Source organism: Urocitellus parryii, chromosome 8 (genome assembly GCF_045843805.1).
Source record: "Urocitellus parryii isolate mUroPar1 chromosome 8, mUroPar1.hap1, whole genome shotgun sequence".
NCBI lineage: Eukaryota > Metazoa > Chordata > Mammalia > Rodentia > Sciuridae > Urocitellus > Urocitellus parryii.
Genome location: NC_135538.1, coordinates 108458976 through 108482845, shown reverse-complemented (window position 1 = coordinate 108482845; position 23870 = coordinate 108458976). Strand labels below are relative to the sequence as shown.

Here is a 23870-nt window from a genome sequence, read left to right as displayed (position 1 = left end):
TGCCTAACGTGCTAGGCAAGTGCTCTACCAGTGAACTAAAATGGTAGAGTGAGCTACAACCCCAGCCCCAGTTCCATCAAATTTTGAAGGAACAATTCCTTTCTTACGTACCTTAATTATAGAAACTGGGAAAGCAGTTGGAGGCTGCCTTATTCTTTATGAACTAGTACAATTTTGATTCTTAAACCCTGATTAAATCAATACAAAAGGATATGTTATAGAACCATTTCCTTTATTAATATATATGGAAGGATCCTAAGTAAAATATTAACTATTTCAATCCAAAAATACATTGAGAATGATACATAGAATCAGGTGGGTTTATTTAGTTCAGGAGTCAAAGGTAGTTCAGGGTTATTAATGCAACTCACCATCTTTAATAGTTGAGAGAAGAAAAATGTTTCTCTGGTTTAATTCAGAAAAGTATTTTCTACCTTCCAATAATTATATATTGTAGAAAATCTTAGCAAACAACATAAATAAAAGAACTTTATTGGGGTTTTAAAGCTTTTATTTTGAACACTTAAATGTAATTATTATGAATGTAAGAGACTTGACGTCTACCCATTGTTCAGCTTCAAAATTTGCTGTAAAATGTCAACTCTGTTTAATGTATGCCTCATCCACACACAGCTTTTTCTGCCCCACCACTTTATTATTAAGCTAATTCCAGATGTGCCTTATTAGTAGATGATCAGAATGTAGTTTTTTCTCTATAACTATTAACATCCTGAAAAATTAACACTAATTGTCTAATATCTAACCATGGTTAAAATTGTCCTGATTGATTCATAAGTGTGGTTTCCAAGTTCACATATTGTTGTCTTTGACTGCTGTGCCTTTTGGTGTTTTTAATTTTTTTTCAGAACAGTCTCACTCAGTTGCCAGGGTGGCCTCATTTGTTTCCTACTTTAGCCTCCTGAGTAGCCGGCTCCTCCCTCCTTCCTCTACTCTCCATTCTTCTTCGTTTTTCCATTTATGTGACTAAGAAACAAGTTCATTCTTTCTGTGGAATTTTCCATGTTATGAATTTGGCTGGTTTTGTCCTCATGGTGTTGATTAGCAGGCTTCTTAAATTCCTGTAGTAGTTTGGATTGAGTCCTGTTTTGTTTTTTTGTATGGGAGAGGGGATTATTACTTCATAATAACTTTTTAACTCTTGAAATCAAAGGGGACATAATGCTTGACTGCTTTTATTTTAAGGTTGATTAGTCGGTGGACTTTAGTACCTAGCAGTTAAAAATCATTATAAAGGTTACTTAGATCATTATTCCATTGTGAATAGCAAAATGCTGATTTATCATTTCTTCTTCATTTATTAGCTAGATGTCTAACAGTCCCTCATCAACCTTTTGTTTACTTTGAAATAAAATTCATTCAGAAAAGGGAAGAATTGTGGACCTAATAATTTACTCTTGTAAAGATATTAGTACTCTTGATGTATTGTCAATAAATTCCAAATAATCTGTCAAGTTTTTAGTTGGATATTTTTGAAAAACTCTGTAAATATCCTAAATGGTGTGTGGAAGAATTAAGGTTGTGGCCTGGGGCTGTGGCTCAGTGGTAGAGCAATAAATAAATAAATAAAGGTATTGTGTCCATCTACAACTAAAACAATTAAAAAAAAAAGAATTAAGGTTGTGAATAGCTTAGTTGACTTAAGAAAAGGAGGAAAAAAGGGGGACTTATGAGATTAAGACATATTACAAAGACATAATGATAACTATGTGGTTAGTATACGAACATGTAGATCTCTCAGAATATTAGAGAGTTGAGACATAGACCTATGGATGTGCGGGAACTTGATATAAAGTTAACAGTGCAATCAATAGACAGAAACTAAATTATTTCACAAATAATGTTGAGGGAGCAAGTAGCTTGTTATATATGGGAAAATAAGACTCCTTTGCATCATATACAAAAGTAGACTCCCAATAAATACCAAATGTGGAAAAAAAAGGTTAAAGGAAATGAAAAATATTTTTTGAGATGTGAGTTTGTACTCTTAAAACCTCAAAAGTACAAACTAGATGTATGTATTAATTTAATTGTACCAACATGGGGAGTTTTTTTTTTTTTTAAGAGAGAGTGAGAGAGGAGAGAGAGAGAGAGAGAGAATTTTTAATATTTATTTTTTAGTTCTCGGCGGACACAACATCTTTGTTGGTATGTGGTGCTGAGGATCGAACCCGGGCCGCACGCATGCCAGGCGAGCGCGCTACCGCTTGAGCCACATCCCCAGCCCAACATGGGGAGTTTTGATTATCAGAGGACTCTATGAGCATAATTAACACACAGAAGTGGGAAATGGCAGACAGTATTGGCAATGTTTAATATTAACAAGCAATTAATACCCTCCAGAGTATACAAGGAATTCCTGCAAATAAGAAAATGATAACAATCCCAGCAGGAAAATTTGTAAAGGATATAAAAAGGAATTTATAGAAAAGGAAACCCCCAAATCAGCAAGCATATGAAGAGTTCCTCAACATAATTAACAATTAGAAAATGCAAATTAAAACAATAAGATATCGTTTCATATATATCAGGCACATTAAAAAATTGAGCAATAAGAAGAGTTGCTGAAGGTGCAAAGCTATGAAGACCCTTATACATTGCCGATGGTCATGTAGCCTCTCTGAACAATAGCATATATATGACCCAGGTGTTCCACTCTTGATTTTATATGCAAATGACATCTCAAATGGATCCAGGTAATAACATATGCAGGGATGTTCATTGCAACATTATTTGTGGTAGGAAGACATTGGTGGATATGTAAATGTTCAGTACTAGCATAGTAGAGGGTAAATTATTCCAGCTACAACTTTCAGCAACGGAACAATTCTGACACCAGATGTGTTGGTCTCCAGCAGACATCAAATGAGTGTCCTATAATTTGATTCAGTTCTGACATCATATACCACAAGTTCCACAAGCCTACCAGTCACTTCAGATGCATATTGCAAGGTCCCCCTCTTCAGTCCAACCAACTATGAAATTGGGGGTTTCAATGACCCCCTCCTTGAGTTTGATCAACTTACTAGAGCAGCTCGTAGAACTTAGGAAAACATTTTATTCAAGTTTACCCATTTATTGTAAGAGCTGTTTTAAAGGATACAGATGAATAGCCAGATGGAAGAGATGCACAGGACAAGGCAGGTAGAAAGAGCCTCCTTGCGTTCTCTAGAATCCACCAGGGACCTCTATGTATTTACCAATCTAGAATCTCTCTGAATCCAGTCCTTTTGGAGTTTTAAGGAGGTTCCTCATTGATTATATCATTTGGCCATTGCTGTAAATCAAACTTCAGCCCATCTCTCCTCCCTAGATGTGGAAGATTGGGGCTGAAAGTTTAAATCTTTATTCTCATAGTTGGTTCCCCTGTCAAACAACCCCCATCCTAAGGCTGTCAAAGGATCCCCCAGCCATCTGCCAACTGTCATTTTATTAGAACAAAAAAATCACCCAGGAAATTCCAAGAGATTAGATCTCTCTGGAATTAGGGTCTGAGACCAAATATTAGCATAAGGATTCTCCTTGCACCTCTGTCTATAAGAATTTTAAAGCTCTGTTTCTTATTTTATACACACTCCATCTCATTTCATGAAATTAGAGATTCTCTTAAGATGTGATCCATAAATGTTATATAATTGGCAGTATGATTAAGGCAAATGAAACAACTTGGAGCACAACTAGCAACTTATCCACCCTATGGAACTGTTACTCTCCCATTAATATGTCTTGAACCATATGGTTACATGAATACCAGACATATGGACCAAGTGAGGAGACCCATTTCAGTCTGTATACTGAGCATATAGAATGTTTAATTTTCCCCTTTTAGTTAAGTAGAGATATAAGTTCTAATATTGTCTTCTTGCATTTCAGTTGACACCTCCCCTTTTTGAGATACATATATATCTCTTTGAAGACCCTTGGTCTCAAATACCTGTTTGGAGGAAGTTATTTTTAATTCCAAGATATGAATCTTAAGAATTTATACACATTTTTAATGTGTTCCATATACATCTGTATTTTTTAATGTATACTGTGATTTTCCCAAATCTTGGGGGAAATTTAACATTCTAGTAACAAATGTCTTGAAAGACTCTCTAGTACACATCCAGTAGTATGAACATTACCTTAAAATGATTTCATTGTCAAAGATCTGACAGATCTTTGGGAATGATATTTCCTGTCTTAATATTACCTCTATTCTGGCTTTTCTAAGATGGGTCCTAATGTGAAATATTCTGTTGCGAAATAACATAGTTATTTTATGACACTCTGATTTTTTTTTTCTTTAACTTTACAGAGACTGTGCAGTTGATCCAACTTGTGTTTTATGCATGGAGTGCTTTTTGGGAAGTATTCACAGAGACCATCGATATAGGGTTAGTAATATCCAAATAATAATTATATACAGTATTGAATTTTATATTGAATACTTTTCTTTTTAAAGCCCAAAGATTTAACATGTAAATGGGGAAAGTGGTTTTAAAATGTATTCTTTAGGGCTAGGGATGTAGCTCAATGGTAGAGTGTTTGCCTAGCATATATAAGTCCTTGGGTTCCATCCCCAGCACTACCAAAAAAAAAGTATTTTTTAAATTTTTAATTAAATTTAATTAATTTATTTATTTTGGCATGGGGCATTGAACTCAGGGATGCTTTATCATGATTACATCCCTAGCTCTTTTTGAGATAGAGCCTTGCTAAGTAGCTAAGGCTGGTTTCAAATTTCTGATCCTTCTGCCTCAGTCTTCTGAGTTGCTGGGATTACTGGTATGCTTCACTGCACCCAGCTTGTTTTGCTATTTTTAAATGTTTATTAAAGTGACATTTACTACACTATAGAAGAAGGCCCAACTCCAGTGCATAATAAGACTCACTAGTTTTATTATTTTAGGCAGTTTATTCCTAAGCCTGTTCTGGTTCCTCTGTTGGAAATTGAAGATAGACCACGAACATTCAAAGGTTAGGAACCAGATGGTAGATGGAACTTTTACCTTGATCATAAAATAAAATGGTAGAGAAGGAATATATCAATCTTGTTCTTAATTCCAGAAGCTCTAATGGGTCAGGACTTTTTCTTCTGTTTTTAATTTGCTTTACCCAAGTATTGATAATATATTAAAGCAGCTACAAAATTGGGCTCCCTACATTCTTACATGTTCTCTTTATTCTCATAAATCCATAAAAAGATCCCACCTTCCTTTAAGAGAATCCCAGTTTCTTTTAAGGCTTTCTATCTGTGGTTTGATAATAAAACACACACATAAGCCATAAGGTGGAGCTATCATTTTCCAAATGGCTGCCTATCCATGTTTCTGGGCACACATCTTTGAGTCCCCTTGGAATAGCTGAAACAATTGGTTTATATGAATTATATTGTGATATATAACACACAAATACTTATATATGGACAGGATATAATAGGATTTATTCTAAAATTTGCTGTAACTAATACCTGTTCCTAAACTTTCCTAAAGTATTTCAAGAAAGGCAGAATTTCTAGTCTCCCGATTATTAACTAGCATATTCTATCCCACCAAATTTCTTGAATCATTGCCTTAACTTAAGGAATTGTGAATAATTCTTGAATCACACAAGTGTGAAAGTTTTTATGATCACGTAGCACTTTTGTATTTCCTGAGCTCTTATTATCTGTCCTTTCTAAAAGTGGCTTTTAGGAAGTGTGAGAGAAGAAAAATGAAATATTTCTATAGTCCTCGTTGGTCATTTTTTATACTATTATGAAAGTCTTGTGGGGGCCAGGCTCAGTGGCATGCACCTATAATTCCAGTGGCTTGGGAGGCTGAGGCAGGAGGATTGCAAATTCAAAGCCAGCTTTAACAACGGCAGGGTGCTAAGCAAAAATAGGGTTGTGGGTGTGACTCAGTGGTTGAGTGCCCCTGAGTTCAATCCTTGGTTACCCCCCCCCAAAAAAAAAAACTCTTGTGGGGGACAGCAACTACAGATTTTTTTTTTTTTGAACTGGAGATTGAACCCCTGGGTATTTTACCCAGTCCTTTTTTATTTCTAGATAGGGTCTCACTAAGTTGTTGAAGCTGGCTTCAAACTTTTGATTCTCTTGCCTTAGTCTCTTGGGCTACTAGGATTATAGACATGCGCTACCATGCCTGGCTAGCGATAGAAATCTTTATAACCCTTGAATGTGTATTACATATCATATTATTCTGTTATATTATGTTATCACAACCTGATTGCAGAGATCTCAGCTTTATACTAATTTAACCAAAATCCTGCAGGAAAACCTTCATGAATCCTTATTATTTTCCTAATTAAGGAGGCTATGCAGGCAGACATATCCTCTTTAAAATATCTGTAGTTTATTGAACACTACAATGTATTTTATTTTATTTTGAAATCCCATAGATTAACCTACACACTTATTTAAAATAAAACATCAGAAGGCTTGGCATTTTATTTAGTTTTATCCCTCCAAAGAATTAAACATATAAGCAGTGTTATTTTCTTAGCACTTGATATTTTTACTTATTATCTGATAGCCCTCAGTGAATACTTATTGACAAGATACTTTACAATTTTCTTTGAAGATGACAACATCAGGAGGTGGAGGTTTCTGTGACTGTGGTGATACAGAAGCTTGGAAAGAGGGTCCTTACTGTCAAAAACATGAACTTAACACCTCTGAAATCGAGGAAGAAGAGGTAAAAACATTTTCACAAAGTTTCTTTTAAGGAAAAATTGTTTGAGTTTTAAAATTTTTATCATTACAGGGATTATTTTTCCTGTTATGTGTGGGCCAGTTAACTAGGTTGGTTTTTGTATATAACTTTCTTTTCTATTACCATACATGTTAGCCAACCCCAATCATCATCTCAGTAAATCATATCACTGGATTTGTGATGGGACCAGGTGTAGAAATAACAGCTCAGTACAGATGATCCCAACTCCAGCTGTACATATATGTTTCTTAAAATTGTTTTTTTTAGATGATATTTGTAATAAAGTGGACTCTTGTTAAATAAATGCTCGAATGTCTGCTTTTTGTGACAATTTAATGTTTATTTCAGGATCTTTATTTCAGATTTTATTATTTTTGAATGTCAGAGAGGTATGTACAAACTACTTATAAGGTCCAATATAGGTTTGGGATAAATGGACAATAATAGTCCTTCCTGATGCATGTACCACACAGGTTTCAAATATTTTAACAGAATGATCAAGATTTTTGATGTCAGGGTTTGTGTGTGTGTGTGTGTGTGTGTGTGTGTGTGTGTGTGTATTACTAGGTATTAAACACAGGAATGCTTTATCCCTGAGCTATATCCCTAGCCCTTTTTATTTTTCATTTTGAGAAAGTCTCACTAAGTTTCCAACACTGGCCTCAAACTTGTGATCCTTCTGCTTCAGCCTTCCGAGCTGCTGCAATTACAGGTATGTGCCACCATGCCCAGCTGCAGCTCCATATTTTAAAATATATTTGATCAAAGTTCTGCAAGTAAATATAAACATACAAGACAAATTAAGATATTTGGAAGAAAAGTTTTATACTTTAGAAAAAAGATTAACAAATACTACTACAAAACTTTAGGACTATTGGAAAAAATATTTGCAAATCATGTATCTGGTTAAGGATCTAGTATCCAGAAGATGTATCTTACAATTAATAAAAAAAAAATCTCAATTTAAAAAATGGATAAAGGACTTGAATAGAGATTGCTCCGAAAAAAGAAATCTACAAATGACCAGTAAACACATGAAAAGATGGTCAACATCATTAGTCATTAGCAAAATGCAAATTGGGGTGTTTTTTTTGGCGGGGGGTGCTGGGTATTGAACCCAGGGCCTTGTGCATGTGAGCTGAGCTATATCCCTATTCCCAGAAAATGCAAATTGAAACCACAGTGAGACACCACTTCACAACCATTAAGAAAATATATACTGTAGGTACTTGATGGGTTATAAAATTCCCAAACTCTGCCATTTAATATCTGTTTAAGAGTTCAGTTAAGGGAAATGAAATCTCCGACTAAGATGGACTAAGATATTAAAAGACAGCAATGTGTTTGGTATACCTGGTTCCTACTAACTAAACTCATACATGTATCTTGGCTCTCCATATTACATGCTTGAAAAGGAAGAGAACTATAAATGTTAGAATGTGGTTTCGTCTGTCAAAAAAATTTTTATTAACATGAATTTTTGGTAATATATTCAATCTACATCTTAAGAAAAAACTGGGAAATTTTTTTATACTTCTTTAGGAAGACTGTGTAGGGGTTGCCCCATTTTTTCTCAGATCTTATCATTAGAGTGGGATATTTCTTCATTGTATAAGCTAAGGATCAGCAGACTATGACCCCACAAATCCAATATTATCTGCAACCTCTTTTTGCCTGGAACTATCATAAGCTGAGTGATTTTTTTTTTGTTATTGTTGTTTTAAAATAGTTGGAAGGAAAAAAATCAAATAATATTTTGCAATATATGAAATGATAAGAAATCCAGATTTCAGTGTCTATAAAATATTTACAGGAACACTGGTATGCTTGATTTAATGTGCTGTCTGTAGAATAACACTGGTATGCTTGATTTAATGTCCTGTCTGTAGCTGCTTTTCCATTACAACAGCAGAATTGAGTTATTACTGCAGAGCCCGTGTAGCCTGCAAAGACTAAAAATTTTTTAAATGTATTTTTTAGTTTTAGTTTTAGGTAGACAAGATGGCTTTATTTATTTTTTTATGTGGTGCTGAGAATTGAACCCAGTGCCTCACATGTGCTAGGCAAGCACTCTACCACTGAACCCGAACCCCAGCCCCCAAAATACTATCTTACTCTTTGACGGAAAACATTTGTTGACCAGGAATGTATGTTGTTGGAACCCTTTTGTTTAGTATGCCTAAACTAAATGACTAAATGACTGTAATATTTCCTAGTAATAATGAAGGAAAGCTCAACCAGGTTTACAAATGGCCCTATGTTCAAGGGGATTAATGGGGAGGGTAGTGGGGTAGTACTTCTCTTAGTTGAGAACCACCACATAATTGTAGGGTGTCTCCTTTGTTAATATTTATAGGAGTCCATAAGAAATTTCTTTTAGGTTTATTCATTTAGATTTTTTTTTCTGTATGTAAATCTAATAACAGTATTTCCTTTGGTTGAGGCTTCTGGAAAAAGGGCCATCTATTTGGAAACAGCCTGTCTAATAGCCTGTAGTAGCTATACAGAAATTTACATGATCTTCCTTTATAAATAAGTGTTATCTTGGTTGCAGTTTATTTAAATTCTTTTTGGAATAAAATTTAATTAAATAATGAATATTAACTGAATGAACATCCTTAGTGAAGATTCTGTGATCAGAAAATTTTAATTGCAAATACTGTTTCCATTTATTTCTCTTTTTTATTTTTATTTTTTGTAGTTGTAGATGGACAGAATGCCTTTATTTAATTTATTTTTATGTGGTGCTGAGGATCAAACCCAGTGCCTCACACATGGTAGTCAAGCGCCCTGTCACTGAGCTATAGCCCAGTGCCAACTGTTCCCATTTCATTTGAATACAGATCAGTGATTATTAAAAGCTAGATTCTTTACTAAGTACTTTACTTGATCTATCTCATTTAAGTCTAAAATGGCCTCATAAATTAGATACAGCGACACTTGCCTATAATCCCAACGACATGTGGGGCTGAGCAGGAGGATCACAAGTTGGAGCCAGCCCTAGCAACTTATCAAGATTTTGTCTCAAAAATAAAAAGGGCTGGGGGCTGGGGATGTGGCTCAAGCGGTAGCGCGCTCGCCTGGCATGCGTGCGGCCCGGGTTCGATCCTCAGCACCACATACAAACAAAGATGTTGTGTCTGCCGAAAACTAAAAAATAAATATTAAAAATTCTTTAAAGAAAAAAAAAAAGGGCTGAGGATAAAGCCCCTGGCTTCAACCCCCAGTACAAAAAAGAAAAAAAGCCTTATAAGATAGATACTGCTGTTGCTAATATTTTATAGATGCAGAAGCTTGAGTTTTATATTAAGAAACTTGCCCAAAGTATTCCATATAGTAAGTGCTAGAGCTAGATTTAATCCTAGGTAGTATAAACTTGAGTAATGAAATTCCTAACAGTCCATTATGCTAGTTTTTTTTTTAAATATGTTTTTAGTTATAGATGAACACACAGTATCCTTATTTGTTTTTATGTGGTGCTGAGGATTGAATCCAGTGCCTCACACATGTGAGACAAGTGCTTTACCACTGAACTACAGTCCCAGGTCCCATTATGGTAGTAAAAGAAATTTTAACAGAAAAATTTTGAATGAAATTCAAATATAAAAATCCTAGTAATAAACAAGTTAAAGTGGTATTAATGAATTTTTTAAAAATTATATGTGGTGCTGAGGATTGAACCCAGTGCCTCATACATTCCAGGCAAGTTTGCTACCGCTGAGCCACAGCCTCAGCCCATGAATATTTTTAATAAGATGAAACATATTATTTTCTCATCAGAAAGTCAGTTTGTGAGATAAGAAAGATTATTTGGGGGCTGGGGATGTGGCTCAGCGGTAGCGCGCTCGCCTGGCATGCGTGCGGCCCGGGTTCGATCCTCAGCACCACATACCAACAAGCATGTTGTGTCCACCGAGAACTAAAAAATAAATATTAAAAATTCTCTCTCTCTCTCTCTCTCTCTCTCTCTCTCTCTCTCTCTCTCTCACTCTCTCTCCTCTCTCACTCTCTCTTTAAAAAAAAAAAAAAAAAAAAAAAAAAAGAAAGATTATTTGGGGCTGGGTGTAGTGGCACATGCCTGTAATCCCAGTGACTCAGGAGGTTGAGGCTGGGGGATCTGAAGCAAGCCCCAGCAAATTTAGCAAGGCCCTAAGCAACTCAACAAGACCCTATCTCCAATAAAAGATAAAAAAGGGTTGGGGATGTGGCTCAGTGGTTAAGCACCCCTGGGTTTAATTCCTGGTACAAAAAAAAAAAAAAAAAGATTATTTTGGTACCAGGAATTAATTCAGCTTCTTGTTTATATTTTCAGTTGGCAGTATTGAGAAAATCTTCATTTATACCTTATTTGTGTGATACAGCCATTAAAATCTTTATTGTAATTCAGGTTTACATTTTTAAAAATTTAAGCATTACAGGAGTATATAGTAGTGTACCTTGCATTCTTCTAGCTTGAAAGAAAAGTCAAAGTTTACTATCAACTTTGTCTTATAATATAAATGTAATTCAAGAACTAAAATCAATAGTAGTAATTGATAGTACAATTTACAGTTAATTTCTCAAGAATTGGTGGTTGTTTGCATCCAGAATCATTGAATTTTTATAAACACTGTTTTTTGTAATTCTTCAGTCCCTGACTGTTTTGCATTTTAGGAGTAATCATAAGAAATGGAATGACTGTATGGTGAGGTGATATTACTAAGAAAGCTGAGTTTTGGTTCTGTTTTCTATTTTGGTGTAGTGTGAGGTTCATATTATATTATTAGTACTTTTTTTGAGTCCCCAGATGGTACCATTTCTGCTTCTCTCCGTGTACAGGTCTCACCATGTTAATGACTTTTAAAGCCTCTGTAACAAATAATAATGAACCTTACTAAGTAGAGAGGAATAAACAAAACTATGACAACAGAAAACTTGATAGGATGTGTAACAGCTTACATGGGAAGAGTTATAGATAAAAAGTATTGTAAGAAATTGAAAATCTGTAAGAAATTGAAAAATCTATTTCTTACTGAGGAAAGTAAATCGACCTTTGAGCCTTAGACCTATCTTCTTTAGAAATTTTTGTCCTTTTTTTATTCCCCAGTCTTTATTTGTTTATCAGTTCCATTTGGTTTGTCTGGGTAAAAATTGTGTGGATGTGTGTGTGTACACGCATTCATATGTAAGAATATGCTTATTACTATTGTCATGTTATCACATGACATGTTATAACATGATACTTTCTAATTTGAGAAATAAGTAGAATGTTGTTTAGCCATTGATCTAAATAAAATGTTTATATTTAAGATAAAGCATTAAGATTAAAGATTACATAAAACATTTTGCCAGCCTTGACTGAAAAATAGCATGATAAACATTATGCATGTTTAATGGGCCTGGCTCAGTTGGTAGAGTGCTTGCCTAGCATGCACAAAGCCCTGGTTCAATCCCCAGCACCATAAAAAAAAAAAAAAAAGAAAGAAAGAAAAAGAAATTAAACATTATGCATGTTTAAAATAGTACTTTTTTTACATTAACCTAGAAATGTATTGACTTATCCACTGTTAAATCTCTTGTGCACAGTTCTCTGATAGCATGTACACATATCTCATGCTGCTGAGGGAAAAGGAGACAAATGAGTGGTTCCTAATATTCAGGGACAGTTTTCTGACTTTGATGAGTCCTCCCTTTTAAAATTATTAAAATCAAGCTCTCCTTTAGACCTATAGAACTATTCTTACTTGCGAATCCATACAAAATATTCCTTTGATTTTTTTTCTGCAAATTAGATAATCAGGATATGAAGCTAGATGGTTTAATGTTAGATTTTAGTGATCCTGAAATATCATTCCAAAATTCCAAAATTCTCTGGAGTTGCCATTGGATGATTCAATTAGTTCAAAATTGGGGTTGTTCTGATCAAAAACATTTTAGGAAGTTTGATGAATTGGGTTATAATGTATAGGACTAAATTCATTGAGAAGTTGAAGCTGGAATACTTTTCGGCTTTCTCTATACTATTTTTAGGGAGGTAGAAGCAGATGGGAAAGAAGAAAATTAATGTTCATTTAACATGGTTGCATTATTTTTTTTTCTGTTCTTCCAGGATCCTCTTGTGCATTTATCAGTAGATGTGATAGCAAGAACTTACAACATTTTTGCTATTATGTTTCGTTATGCAGTAGAGATATTAACCTGGGAAAAAGAAAGTGAATTGCCAGCAGATTTGGAGATGGAGTAAGTATAGCCTCTTTATTCTTTGTGTGTACTCAAAATTGTTAAATTTTTACTTTATACAGGTAGGATAGGACATAATTTTTTTAATGATTTGATTTTAAGAGAACAAGAGCTTTGATATCATAGTTTTTAAATATGTATAATTCATTTCATTGGTGAAGTTTTCCTCTTGGTTGGTGGCTGGTTGGTTAGTTGGTTTATAGTCATTTAAAACTATGTTGAGACTAACTAGTTTCAGACATGGCAGTTTTCTTTCTTTCTTTCTTTTTGATAATATGTAAAACTGATAAGTTAGTATACAATTCTACTTTTTATTTCCTGTATCATACATCTTAGGGAATGAGATTTTCAGTGTAAGTGGTTTGAATAAATACTTGCTCAATTTTAATCATTTTGATTCTAATTATAAAATGTATTCCACACTTATAATGACTTCTTTTTAGCATGCAGCTACCATTTTTACTTAGATTATTGAGGTAATGGACTTGTGACCAGAGAGCTGGATTCAGCCACTACTGTATTAAGGGGAAGGGCTTACTTTTCCTTGTTAATATGTTTGCCTAAACCTTCTCTTTAATTAAAAAGTGAAACCAAACTTGTTGGAATTGTGTCTGTAGCAAAGGATGAATTCAAGCTGGGCATTGGTAGTATTTCTTTTTTGATTTCTTAGTGAGTTTCAGAGAATTGAGCTAGTGGGTAAAGTGTTTTTTAACAAAATGAGTTGTTGCTATAGTGGATTTTTTTGGAAATATTGAAAATTACTTAGTGCCTTTTAACTGTTACCTTCATGAAATTCAGGTTGGGATTAAATGATCGAAGATCTGAGTTTAGAGCCTAGAAAATAGAATAGTTTTTGTTTTATTGTTCAGACCTATCAGCATAGAAGGGAAATGAATATCTGACTTGATTTTATTTTCTTTTTTTTATTTTTTTTTTAAGAGAGAGAGAGAGAATTTTATTTTTAATATTTATTTTTTAGTTCTTGGCGGAAACAACATATCTTTGTTGGTATGTGGTGCTGAGGATGGAACCCGGGCTGCACGCACGCCAGGCGAGCGCGCTACCAGTTGAGCCACATCCCCAGCCCCTCTTTTTTTTTTTTTAATATTTATTTTTTAGCTGTAGTTGGACACAATACCTTTATTATTTATTTATATATGGTGCTAAGGATCGAACCCAGGGCCCTGCATGTGCCAGGCTAGCGCTCCACCACTGAGCCACAACCCCAGCACCCCCCAACTTGATTTTCTTGTAATATTTTCCCTCTTAGTTTTCTTTCATCTACCCATTAATTTAAATCATCCATATTTCTTTAGGTATATCTCCTGTTACAAGTCTTTGATTGTCCGTAAGATGGCAAAAATAAAAATCCTTTATTCAAGGTTTTACTTCTCTCCAGACCACACTAATTTCACATCAATCTCTTCCTTTTTCCTGGTTCTCAGCTCCCCAAATTTACCTTTGCCAATTCTATGCCTTTGCTTTCAACATTCCTGTAGCCTGGGGTTTCTCAACTTTGACACTGTTGGCACTTGGAACCAGATAAATTATTTGTCAAGAGAACTGTCTGGTAAATTGTAGGATATTTAGCAGCATCTCTGCCACCTGTCCACAAATGCCTATAGCATCCCCAAGCCCAGTCATGACAACCAAAAATGTCCACAAACATTATTGAATGTTAATCTATGGGAGGTGGAGGGGAATTGATAGCAAGAACTTACAACATTTTTGCTATTATGTTTCGTTATGCAGTAGAGATATTAACCTGGGAAAAAGAAAGTGAATTGCCAGCAGATTTGGAGATGGAGTCAAGTCTGTCTTTGGGTTTTAGATTGCTTCTTTAGCAATTTTTCTCTGAACTTCCAGACCTATTATATCCTGCTCTAGTATCCTTCTGTTCAGGTCACATACAGTTATACATGCAGTATTTTCTCCACTAAAGTGTAACTGTAATGACACAGAGTATGCTATTAATATTAATCAGCCTGGAACAACATAATATTCAAATAGATAATCCATCATTAATGTTTTATCCCACAGAGAAAAGAGCGACACCTACTATTGTATGTTGTTTAATGATGAGGTTCACACCTATGAACAAGTAATTTATACTCTCCAGAAAGCTGTTAACTGTACTCAAAAAGAAGCCATTGGTTTTGCAACAACAGTGGATCGAGATGTAAGTGATTTCATCATATTGACATCATATAATAAATTGAACTGCTACTACAGATAACTTACTGCAGAAAATTGGCTATTTAAAAAATTTCATTTGAATTTTGGCGCAAATGTATATTGGTGTAACTGTAAGCAGTTGTCAGAAAGTTTAAAAGGAAATATATAGTTATCTTCATTCTACCTAGTCATTTAAAATATTCATCTATGAAAAGGGAAATTATAAAAACCTAGTAGAATGAATGTTGTGTTGTTGAAAGAAACATATGCATTAATGGTTTGAAAAAGGATATTTTTGAAAGAAAACTTGAATTTACTTATCATTGATGAGTAGAATGAATATTGTAAATATTAAAAATTGACTAGTGATATGTTCAAGTACATTTGTTTATTTACCAGTTTATAAGGTACTAATATTGAATTGAATGTTTTTACAAATTAATTTATTTTTATTTATAGGGACGTAGGTCTGTTCGATATGGAGACTTCCAGTATTGTGAGCAAGCAAAATCAGTAATTGTGGTAAGTAACTTAAAAACATGCCTGTACTATTATTTTTTATTGCCTCCTTAATTTAGTGTTTATGAATAAATTTTTTATTCTTTCATGAATGTAAAGCCAAAGTCAACTAAATCATATTTACAGGTAATGTTTCTTTTGAGTATTACATTATTTTATGTAGTTTGTTTATTTGTTTTGTTTTATATTGTTTTGTTTGGTACCAGGAGTTGAACCCAGGGGCAACTCAACAACTAACCATATCCCCAGCACTTTTTCTTTTTTATTTTGAGACAGGGTCTCATTAAGTTACCTAGGGCCTTACTAAATTGCTGAGGCTGGCTTGAACTTATGATCCTCCTGCCTCAGGCTCCCAAGATGCTGGGATTACAGATGTGTGCCAACCACACCTGGCTTTATCTAGTTTTTTTAAAACTATGTAAGATTGATAATAGAAAATTAATAGATAGATAAGAAATTTTAGAAGTTTTTTTGCTTTTTGTTTTATTTTTAAGTAATAGGATTTCACATTCCCTTTTAGTAATTAAATTGGTCGTTAGCACCAAAATTAGAATTCAGAGAATGGTGCTTCTTGATACATGATAGCAAGATAGTAGCTTAATAGTCTTTACTGTATTATTTTTTAAAGTTTGTTACTTAACTATTCCATGTAACTGCATCTATAGACTTTTTGTTTTTGTTTGGTTTTGTTTCATTTGGTGGAACTGGGAATTAAACCCAGGGGCTCTTTACCACTAAGCTACATCTCTAAGTTTTTACTTTTTGAGACGGAGTTTCATCAAATTGCCCAGGCTGGCCTCAGATATGCAGTTCTCCTGCCTAGCCTCCTGAATAGGTAGGATGACAGTCATGCACCATCACTCCCAACTTAAAAAATAATTTTAGATATTATAAAGTATTTTAAATACATAGAAAAATAGAAATAACACAGTGAACACCTGTATTTATTGAAACTTATTTTCTTCTTACTTATTTGAAATAAATAAAAATGTATAGAAGCTCCCAAATCATTTCTTCTTAATCCCATTTTCCTTCCTCCTTACATAAAAAGAACTACTTGCATTAATTCACTTTGCTCATTTCTTGTGCTTCATACATTAAACACCTGTCAGTATGATGTGTATTGTTGTAGAGGTCTTTAAACATCATTTAAAAAAATTCATACTGAAACTGGGCATGGTGGCTCATACCTGTAATCCCAGTAACTCAGGAGTCCAAGGCAAGAAGATTACAAATTCAAGGCCAGCCCAGGAATCAGGGTAGAATGCCCCTGGGTTCAATCCCCAATACCACATACCTACATGCACGCACATACCTACAAGATTCATGCTAAATGTATTCTATTGCAACTTGCCTTATCATATCAGTGTTATTTTTAGATTTTTCTGTTCTGATACATTACTCTAATTCATTCTTTCTTTAACCTTTGTATTCCGCTGATGATTATACCACGATTTTCCATGAGGATGTTTCCAGGTTTGTTTTGCTGTGACAAATACTCCTGCTGTGGAGTATTCTTTTGTCAGATTTTAAAGATTTTGCCAATCTGATGTGTATAAAATGGTATCTCATGAATTAAATTTAAATTTCTTTTTTTATATTTATTTTTTAGAAGTAGTTAAACACAATACCTTTATTTTATTTATTTTTATGTGGTGCTGAGGATCAAACCCAGGGCCTCGCACGTACTAGACGAGCCTTCTACCGCTGAGCCACAACCCCAGCCCCATTTCTTTAATTTCTAAGTGTCTTATTAAACATGATCAATTTAATAGTGCATCGGAAGCTATCCTATGGTCATTAGAAGAATATTCCCATTCACTGAAGTATTTATGGATAAAAGGTCATTCTGTGAATGACACCCTCAGTGATTTAAAAAAAAAAAGTACGTAGAGAAAGATGTGCAAATGATAAAACAGTTGGGGTAAAATTTATTGCAGATGAGGGCTGGGGTTGTGGTTAGGCAGTAGAGCACTCGCCTAGCACGTGCAAGGCCCTGGGTTTGATCCTCAGCATCACATAAAAATAAATAAATAAAATAAAGGTATTGTGTCCACCTACAACTAAAAATAAATATTTAAAAAAAATTTACAGCAGTTGAATCTGGAAAACAAAAGGTTATATGGATGTTTTTGCCATTTTATTCTCATTGTAAATTGAAATTATTACCAAATAAGAATTTTAGAAAGTGTTCATGCTGTATTGAATGTTATAATACTGTAGTTCTAATGTTCAAAGATACTCTTAAAAGGGACTGGTAATGATTTTGGACTGTTTTCAGGAATGAGAATGTTAAGATTTAGAGACAAAGTTCTTTCCTTAATTTTGTTATTTTTTTCTTTTACATTTGTCACTTCATACCTCCTTATACATTCGATAATATTTTTTAATTTTTCCTTTTTTAAAAAAATCAGTATTTGTAATCCTTGGTGGTGTTTGCATGGGATTAGACAGACACATTAGTGATATAGAATACAGAGTCCAGAAATAGATACTCATCTGAGGAAAACCTAGACAACTACAAGGGAGAGTGCTTCTTAACCAAAATTAGAACCCCAGGAATTAGAAAAGAAATTGCACAGTTTGGGGCTACATAAAAAAAAAAATCATGGCAAAATATTGCATAAACAAAGTCAACAGACAAATGGCAGATTTGAGGAAAGTACAGAATAATCAAATTAAAAAAATGGACAAAAGATAACAAAACAGATCACAACAGAAAATCTAGGCAGCCAGTATACATGAAAAGAATCTTTAATTCATTAGTAATCAATAAAATAGGAATTTTTTAAAAATATTTTTTAATTGTAGGTAGATACAATACCTTCACTTTATTTTGATGTGGTACAGAGGATCTAACCCAGTGCCTCCCATGTGCTAGGCGAGCACTCTACCACTGAGTCACAACTCCAGCCCTAAAATAGGAACTTATACACATCAAAATGAAATTAGAGTAATAAAATATCTTTGCAGAGACTAGGAATACACATGTAAAAACAATCTAGTAACTTTTGACTAAAGCTTTACCTCTCCTAGGAATTTATCCCTTATACATACATACCTGTAAGTATGTTCATAAATATAGTGTACATATAGAATATATGTACATGGAAAAAATATGCAAAGACATATCATGTTAATATAGTTAATGAAGATAGGATGAAGCAGGATTTGAAATGAGGATTCAAAAAATGAAAAGGGGTAAAAAGGTGTTTTTTAAAAAATATTTGTTAGACTTGAATAAACATTTCTACCAAGAAAATATAAGCACATGAAAACATGTTTAACATCACTAATCATTAGGGAAATGCAAATCAAAATCTCAGTGAGATACTGAGTTGCCACATTATGCCCCTTAGGATGACTTCTATCCAGAAAGAAAAATATTGACAAGGATATAGGAAAATTGAAACCATTGTGGATTGCTCATGGGAATGTGAAGTGGTGATAGCCACTATGGAAAACAATGTAGCAAGTCTTTACAAAGATAAAAATAGAATTACCACATGATTAGGCAGTTTTGCTTCTGGGCATATACACAAAAGAATTGAAAGCAGGGTCTCAGAAATTTGTACAGCCCCAGTGTCTGTTACCAGATGAATAAAGAAACAAAATGTAGCATAACATACAGTAGAATATTGTTTGGCCTTAAAAATGAAGGCGATTTGAAATATGCTACAACATGGGCAACCCCTGGGGACATTAGGCAAAGTGAAATAAGTAACAGATAAATACTGTATGATTCTACCTATATGAGGTACCTAGTTAGTCAGATTCATAGAGACAGAAAAGTAGAATGATAATTGCTAGAGAAGGGAACCATTGGGACTTGTTTAATAGATACAATGTTTGAGTTTTGCAAGATGAAGAGTTATGAAGATTTATTTTATATACTGAACAATACTGAATTATACACTTAAATTAGTTGTGATAAATTTTGTTATATGTATTTTTCCATGATTTTAAAATATTAATAGCATAATCACATCTATGTAATGAAGTAAATTATTTAAATTAAGTAATGTAAATTATATTAAGAAATTAAAGACATAAAGCAAGTTTAAGCATTTAAATAATTTATAACTAGTACCACAGATCTTAAGATATATTATTACTAAAGATTCAGGTTACTCACAGGCTGGGTCTTCTTACCTTTTTGTGTGAATCCTAGGATTCCTTCTAGAAAATTAGGATCTGAATGAAGTAAAGCAATCAAAGCAGTGCTTTTCTACGTGAAAAACTCCTTTGATGATGATGATGGTTTGGTTATATTAAGTGAAATGTTAACTTTTTTCTTCTGATAAAATAGACTTTTTAAGTTAGTTTTTTCATCTTGCTATTTCTTTTTAAGAGAAATACCAGTAGACAGACAAAGCCACTCAAAGTTCAAGTTATGCATTCGTCTATTGTTGCACATCAGAATTTTGGTTTGAAACTTTTGTCTTGGCTGGGAAGTATTATTGGATATTCAGGTAAGTTCATAAAAGCTTGCACTAATTAATTATTAAAAAATGAACTCATATGTCCTTGCAAAACTTTTTGGAAAAAAGATCAAGTGGCTTTAATTTCACATTTTAAAATACCATTTCAGGATATCTTTTTACACAGAAAACCTGAGTTTACCTAATTTTGTCCCACAAGGGATTTTTCACTTCAAATAATACAGGGAACAATGGGCTAAACAATTATGAACAATTTTAAGATGCTAATGCAATATACATCTCAGTAATTTCCTATAAGAACCTTTTGAGAAATGGAGCATCCTGTAGAACTCTTCATAAGCTAGTAAGCTGGAAGATGCTGCTGTAAATAAAACCCAATGATAGGCAGTATAAATGGTAAAACACTAGTATTCGTATCTTTGTTTTGTCTCCAACAATTTTTGGTTAGCAATAATTTGCTACTCTGAAAATTTGCAAATTGAGAGTTACTGATTTGTATTTTTGCTTTGTCTTGTTTGCTTTTCTGCAGTTCACAAATTAGATAATTTAATGGTAACAATAATGATCCCTCATGTTCAAAGCCAAAAATAAATTTGGTGTATAACACTGAAGAGTAAATAGGGATAGATCTAAGCTACCTGTCATATTCCTATTTAGCCAAGGCTATTGATAAATGACATCCCAGTGTTACAATAGAGAAAATAACTAAAATATTAATACCAAAGGCTTTTAGAGCATTGCCACACTGCAAACTGACAGTTGCAAATATGGAGGTGCAGAAGTTTAGGAGAACATTTTTACTTGCTTTGCCTAGAAAATGTCTTCCCAATTTTTCTTGGCCCCATATTCTTTAGTTTTGGTTTTCTTTATTGGTTACCTATATGCCAAGTACTGTGCTGTGGTATTAATGAATAGTATCATGAAAGTAATTTTGTGCTGAAATTTTTCTTTGAGACATTTATCATCAATAACTTAAATGCTTAAATATTTAAAACTTATATGAGATTTTTGTCTTTAGGCTTTTAAATGATTTCTGACAGCTTTTATAATAAAAATTCCATTTTAAAAAATTTTGCATGCTTGAAGACTAAAAGTAGATATTTGAATTGTACAGTATGGAACAAAATATGATAAGTTTTGGTTATTTTAAGGCTTATATTCATATTTGAAGAACTTTTCTAAAGTTTAGCATTTAGAAGATATTGGAATTTGTCATCTAGGGCCTTTCATTATGGCAGATCCACAGTGAATTTTTGTTTAACAAATGAAGAACATTTTGTGTAGCAACTCTGAAATATATATAGTCCAGAAGTCATATCCCTTCTTTTTAAATGTTAGCGCAATTTTATATTATACCTATCTTCAGTTATTTTGGAGTATATAGCCATTTGATTATCATCTGCTTTAATTAACATAAGTGCTTAAAGAACAATATTTAATATAAGTATGTATTATATATATGTAATAATATAAGTGTGCACTATCAGTTGTTTTATGGTGTTTTTCTCTAATTCATTAGAAGAGTTGTATATAATGTGAGATTTCACTTTTTTCCTTTTTGTAAAAACAATAGTTATTAATCACTTTTTCTAAGTAAATTTGACCTTTAATAAGACACATAACTATATATATCCATTTGAACATGTACTAAAATGTCACTTTATAATATTTGAAGTAGCCATCTCATGTCTACTGTTCCTCCTATTTAAAGATGGCCTTCGCCGGATTTTATGTCAAGTTGGATTACAGGAAGGACCATATGGTGAAAACTCTTGTCTGGTGGATAGACTGATGCTTAGTGATTCCAAATTATGGAAAGGTGAATCTCTTAACTACTTTTAAGGTATAAAGGGTTGGGATGTTAAAGGTCTTTTCATTTTCAAATTAGCATTGCAGGACCTGTATGTAGTATAGCCTAGTGGTGGAATAAGTATGTATGTAGCATGTGTGAGGCCCTGGGTTCATTCCCCAATACTAAAAAAAAATTAAAAAATAAGTAGGGGTGGGAGTACAGTCTTAACCTTTGGGAAAAACAGCAACATTTTTGGTCTATGATGCAAATTAAATAACCTTATATTTTGTTAGAAAATTATATTTAGAAAACCTAATTTTCTTAGCACAAAATCTGTACTAAGAAAAACATGTAAAAAAAAAAAGAAAAACATGTAGACTTTTGTTCTTGGGAGTTTTAGAAGACAATCACATAAAAACTTTAAAGTAATTTTTGGCTTCTTGGGTATAGCAATATCTTACACCTACTCTTTTTCTAAAGGTGCTAGGAGTGTATATCATCAATTATTCATGAGCAGCCTACTTATGGATTTGAAATACAAGAAACTATTTGCCATTCGATTTGCAAAAGTAAGTGTTTTCTGAGTTTTGAAGATTTATGAAATAGGTTATATAACTGATACTATAGCCTAAAATTATTTCAAAACTTAAAAAAAATTCGCATCTAATAATACATCAACATTGATTTATCTTTTATGAAGAAAATAAAGTTACAGTAGTAAAACATTTAACATCTCCCTTGATAACATAAATATCCATCTATGTAGTATTTGTTAAATACAAAGTGATAAAGGAAGAATTAAATCTGTGCCATTGTGAATTATGCATTGGTCCTATTAAGGAAACAATAATCTTGGTTGAAACAATATGCATATAAGACTTAGGAATTATGAATTCCGTGGTTGATAAAGGTTGAGTTCTTCCTTTCAGCAACATTTGATTAAACTAACAACATATTTTTCAATTCCCCTGAATTAGGAGTTCTTAATTAAGGGAGCATGTAAGAATTATTTGGAGAGCTCTTTCAAAATACATGTGTTTATGTTCCATTCTCAAATCTATTGAAGCAGCTTCACCAAGAGTGGGGCCCAAGCATGTATACTTTGCAGGAGTCATCAAATGATTCTAATACACATCCAGAAGTAATGAAAATCTGTTTTTATGAAAGACATTGTTATGTTACCGTATTTGGCCCCACCAGTTAAAATATCATCCTAGGATTTGAATAAACAACTTTGGGCTCCAGAAAAATCACTGTTTATACAAGATTCCACAGGTTTTAGTGAATCAATATTTATACAGGATTTAATTGGTAGAAATTATTCTAGTTGTTGTTCTCATAGCAGTGTTATCCTATTGAGTTATCCAGCACTGACTTCATTATAATACTTAACCCTTTGGTCAATGTGGATTAGAGGTGAATCTCCCCCTTGTTGTTTAGAATTACCAGCAGTTGCAGAGAGATTTTATGGAGGATGATCACGAGCGAGCAGTGTCGGTGACTGCTCTGTCTGTCCAGTTCTTCACTGCACCTACTCTGGTGAGTAGTGCTTGCCTTTTCTTTGTAACTGATAGCTGGCACTCCTTGCCTTTTTTTGCCTTCTTAATAGAACTATGAGCGTTTGCAGAGTGATTATGTGACAGATGACCACGACAGAGAGTTTTCAATCGCAGACCTCTCGGTTCAGATATTCACAGTTCCTTCACTTGTAAGTACTGAAAGACTAGAAGAACTTTCTTGTTTTAACTAACAGATATAAAGCTTTAAAATAATAGAAAACTAAGATCTGTGTGTTCCTGAATGGAGTAATATTTTACTAATAGGCAGTCAGACTCCAGACACCTTCAACTACACTAGAACATATCCTTGAACATATCTCAAAGTACTTTCTGGAGATTTTGAACTAAAAGTTAACATTAAGGTAATCGGTTTATCAAATTTATACTTGACATTAGAATCAGAAAGCATGTTGTGTACCATCTCATTTTGCAAAATTTTCCTACTCAC

General features: G+C 33.4%; 1 protein-coding gene across 5 annotated transcripts in view; it reads left to right on the top strand.

Moving 5' to 3' along the window:
• The window catches only part of Ubr2 (ubiquitin protein ligase E3 component n-recognin 2), a 125723-nt gene that overhangs the window by 31817 nt on the left and 70036 nt on the right, over nt 1-23870 (top strand). For 2 of the 5 annotated variants that reach the window (XM_026383359.2, XM_026383357.2), the window contains exons 1-7: nt 14646-14742; nt 14976-15114; nt 15570-15632; nt 19981-20101; nt 21783-21890; nt 22344-22432; nt 23473-23571. In XM_026383359.2, coding sequence (XP_026239144.2) covers nt 14672-14742; nt 14976-15114; nt 15570-15632; nt 19981-20101; nt 21783-21890; nt 22344-22432; nt 23473-23571 — 690 coding nt within the window. In that variant the 5' untranslated portion in view covers nt 14646-14671. Of the gene's footprint in view, nt 1-4318; nt 4398-6584; nt 6699-12804; nt 12936-14645; nt 14743-14975; nt 15115-15569; nt 15633-19980; nt 20102-21782; nt 21891-22343; nt 22433-23303; nt 23403-23472; nt 23572-23870 lie in introns of those variants that run through there. The other 3 variants (XM_077802195.1, XM_077802194.1, XM_026383358.2) reach the window with 3 other exon arrangements.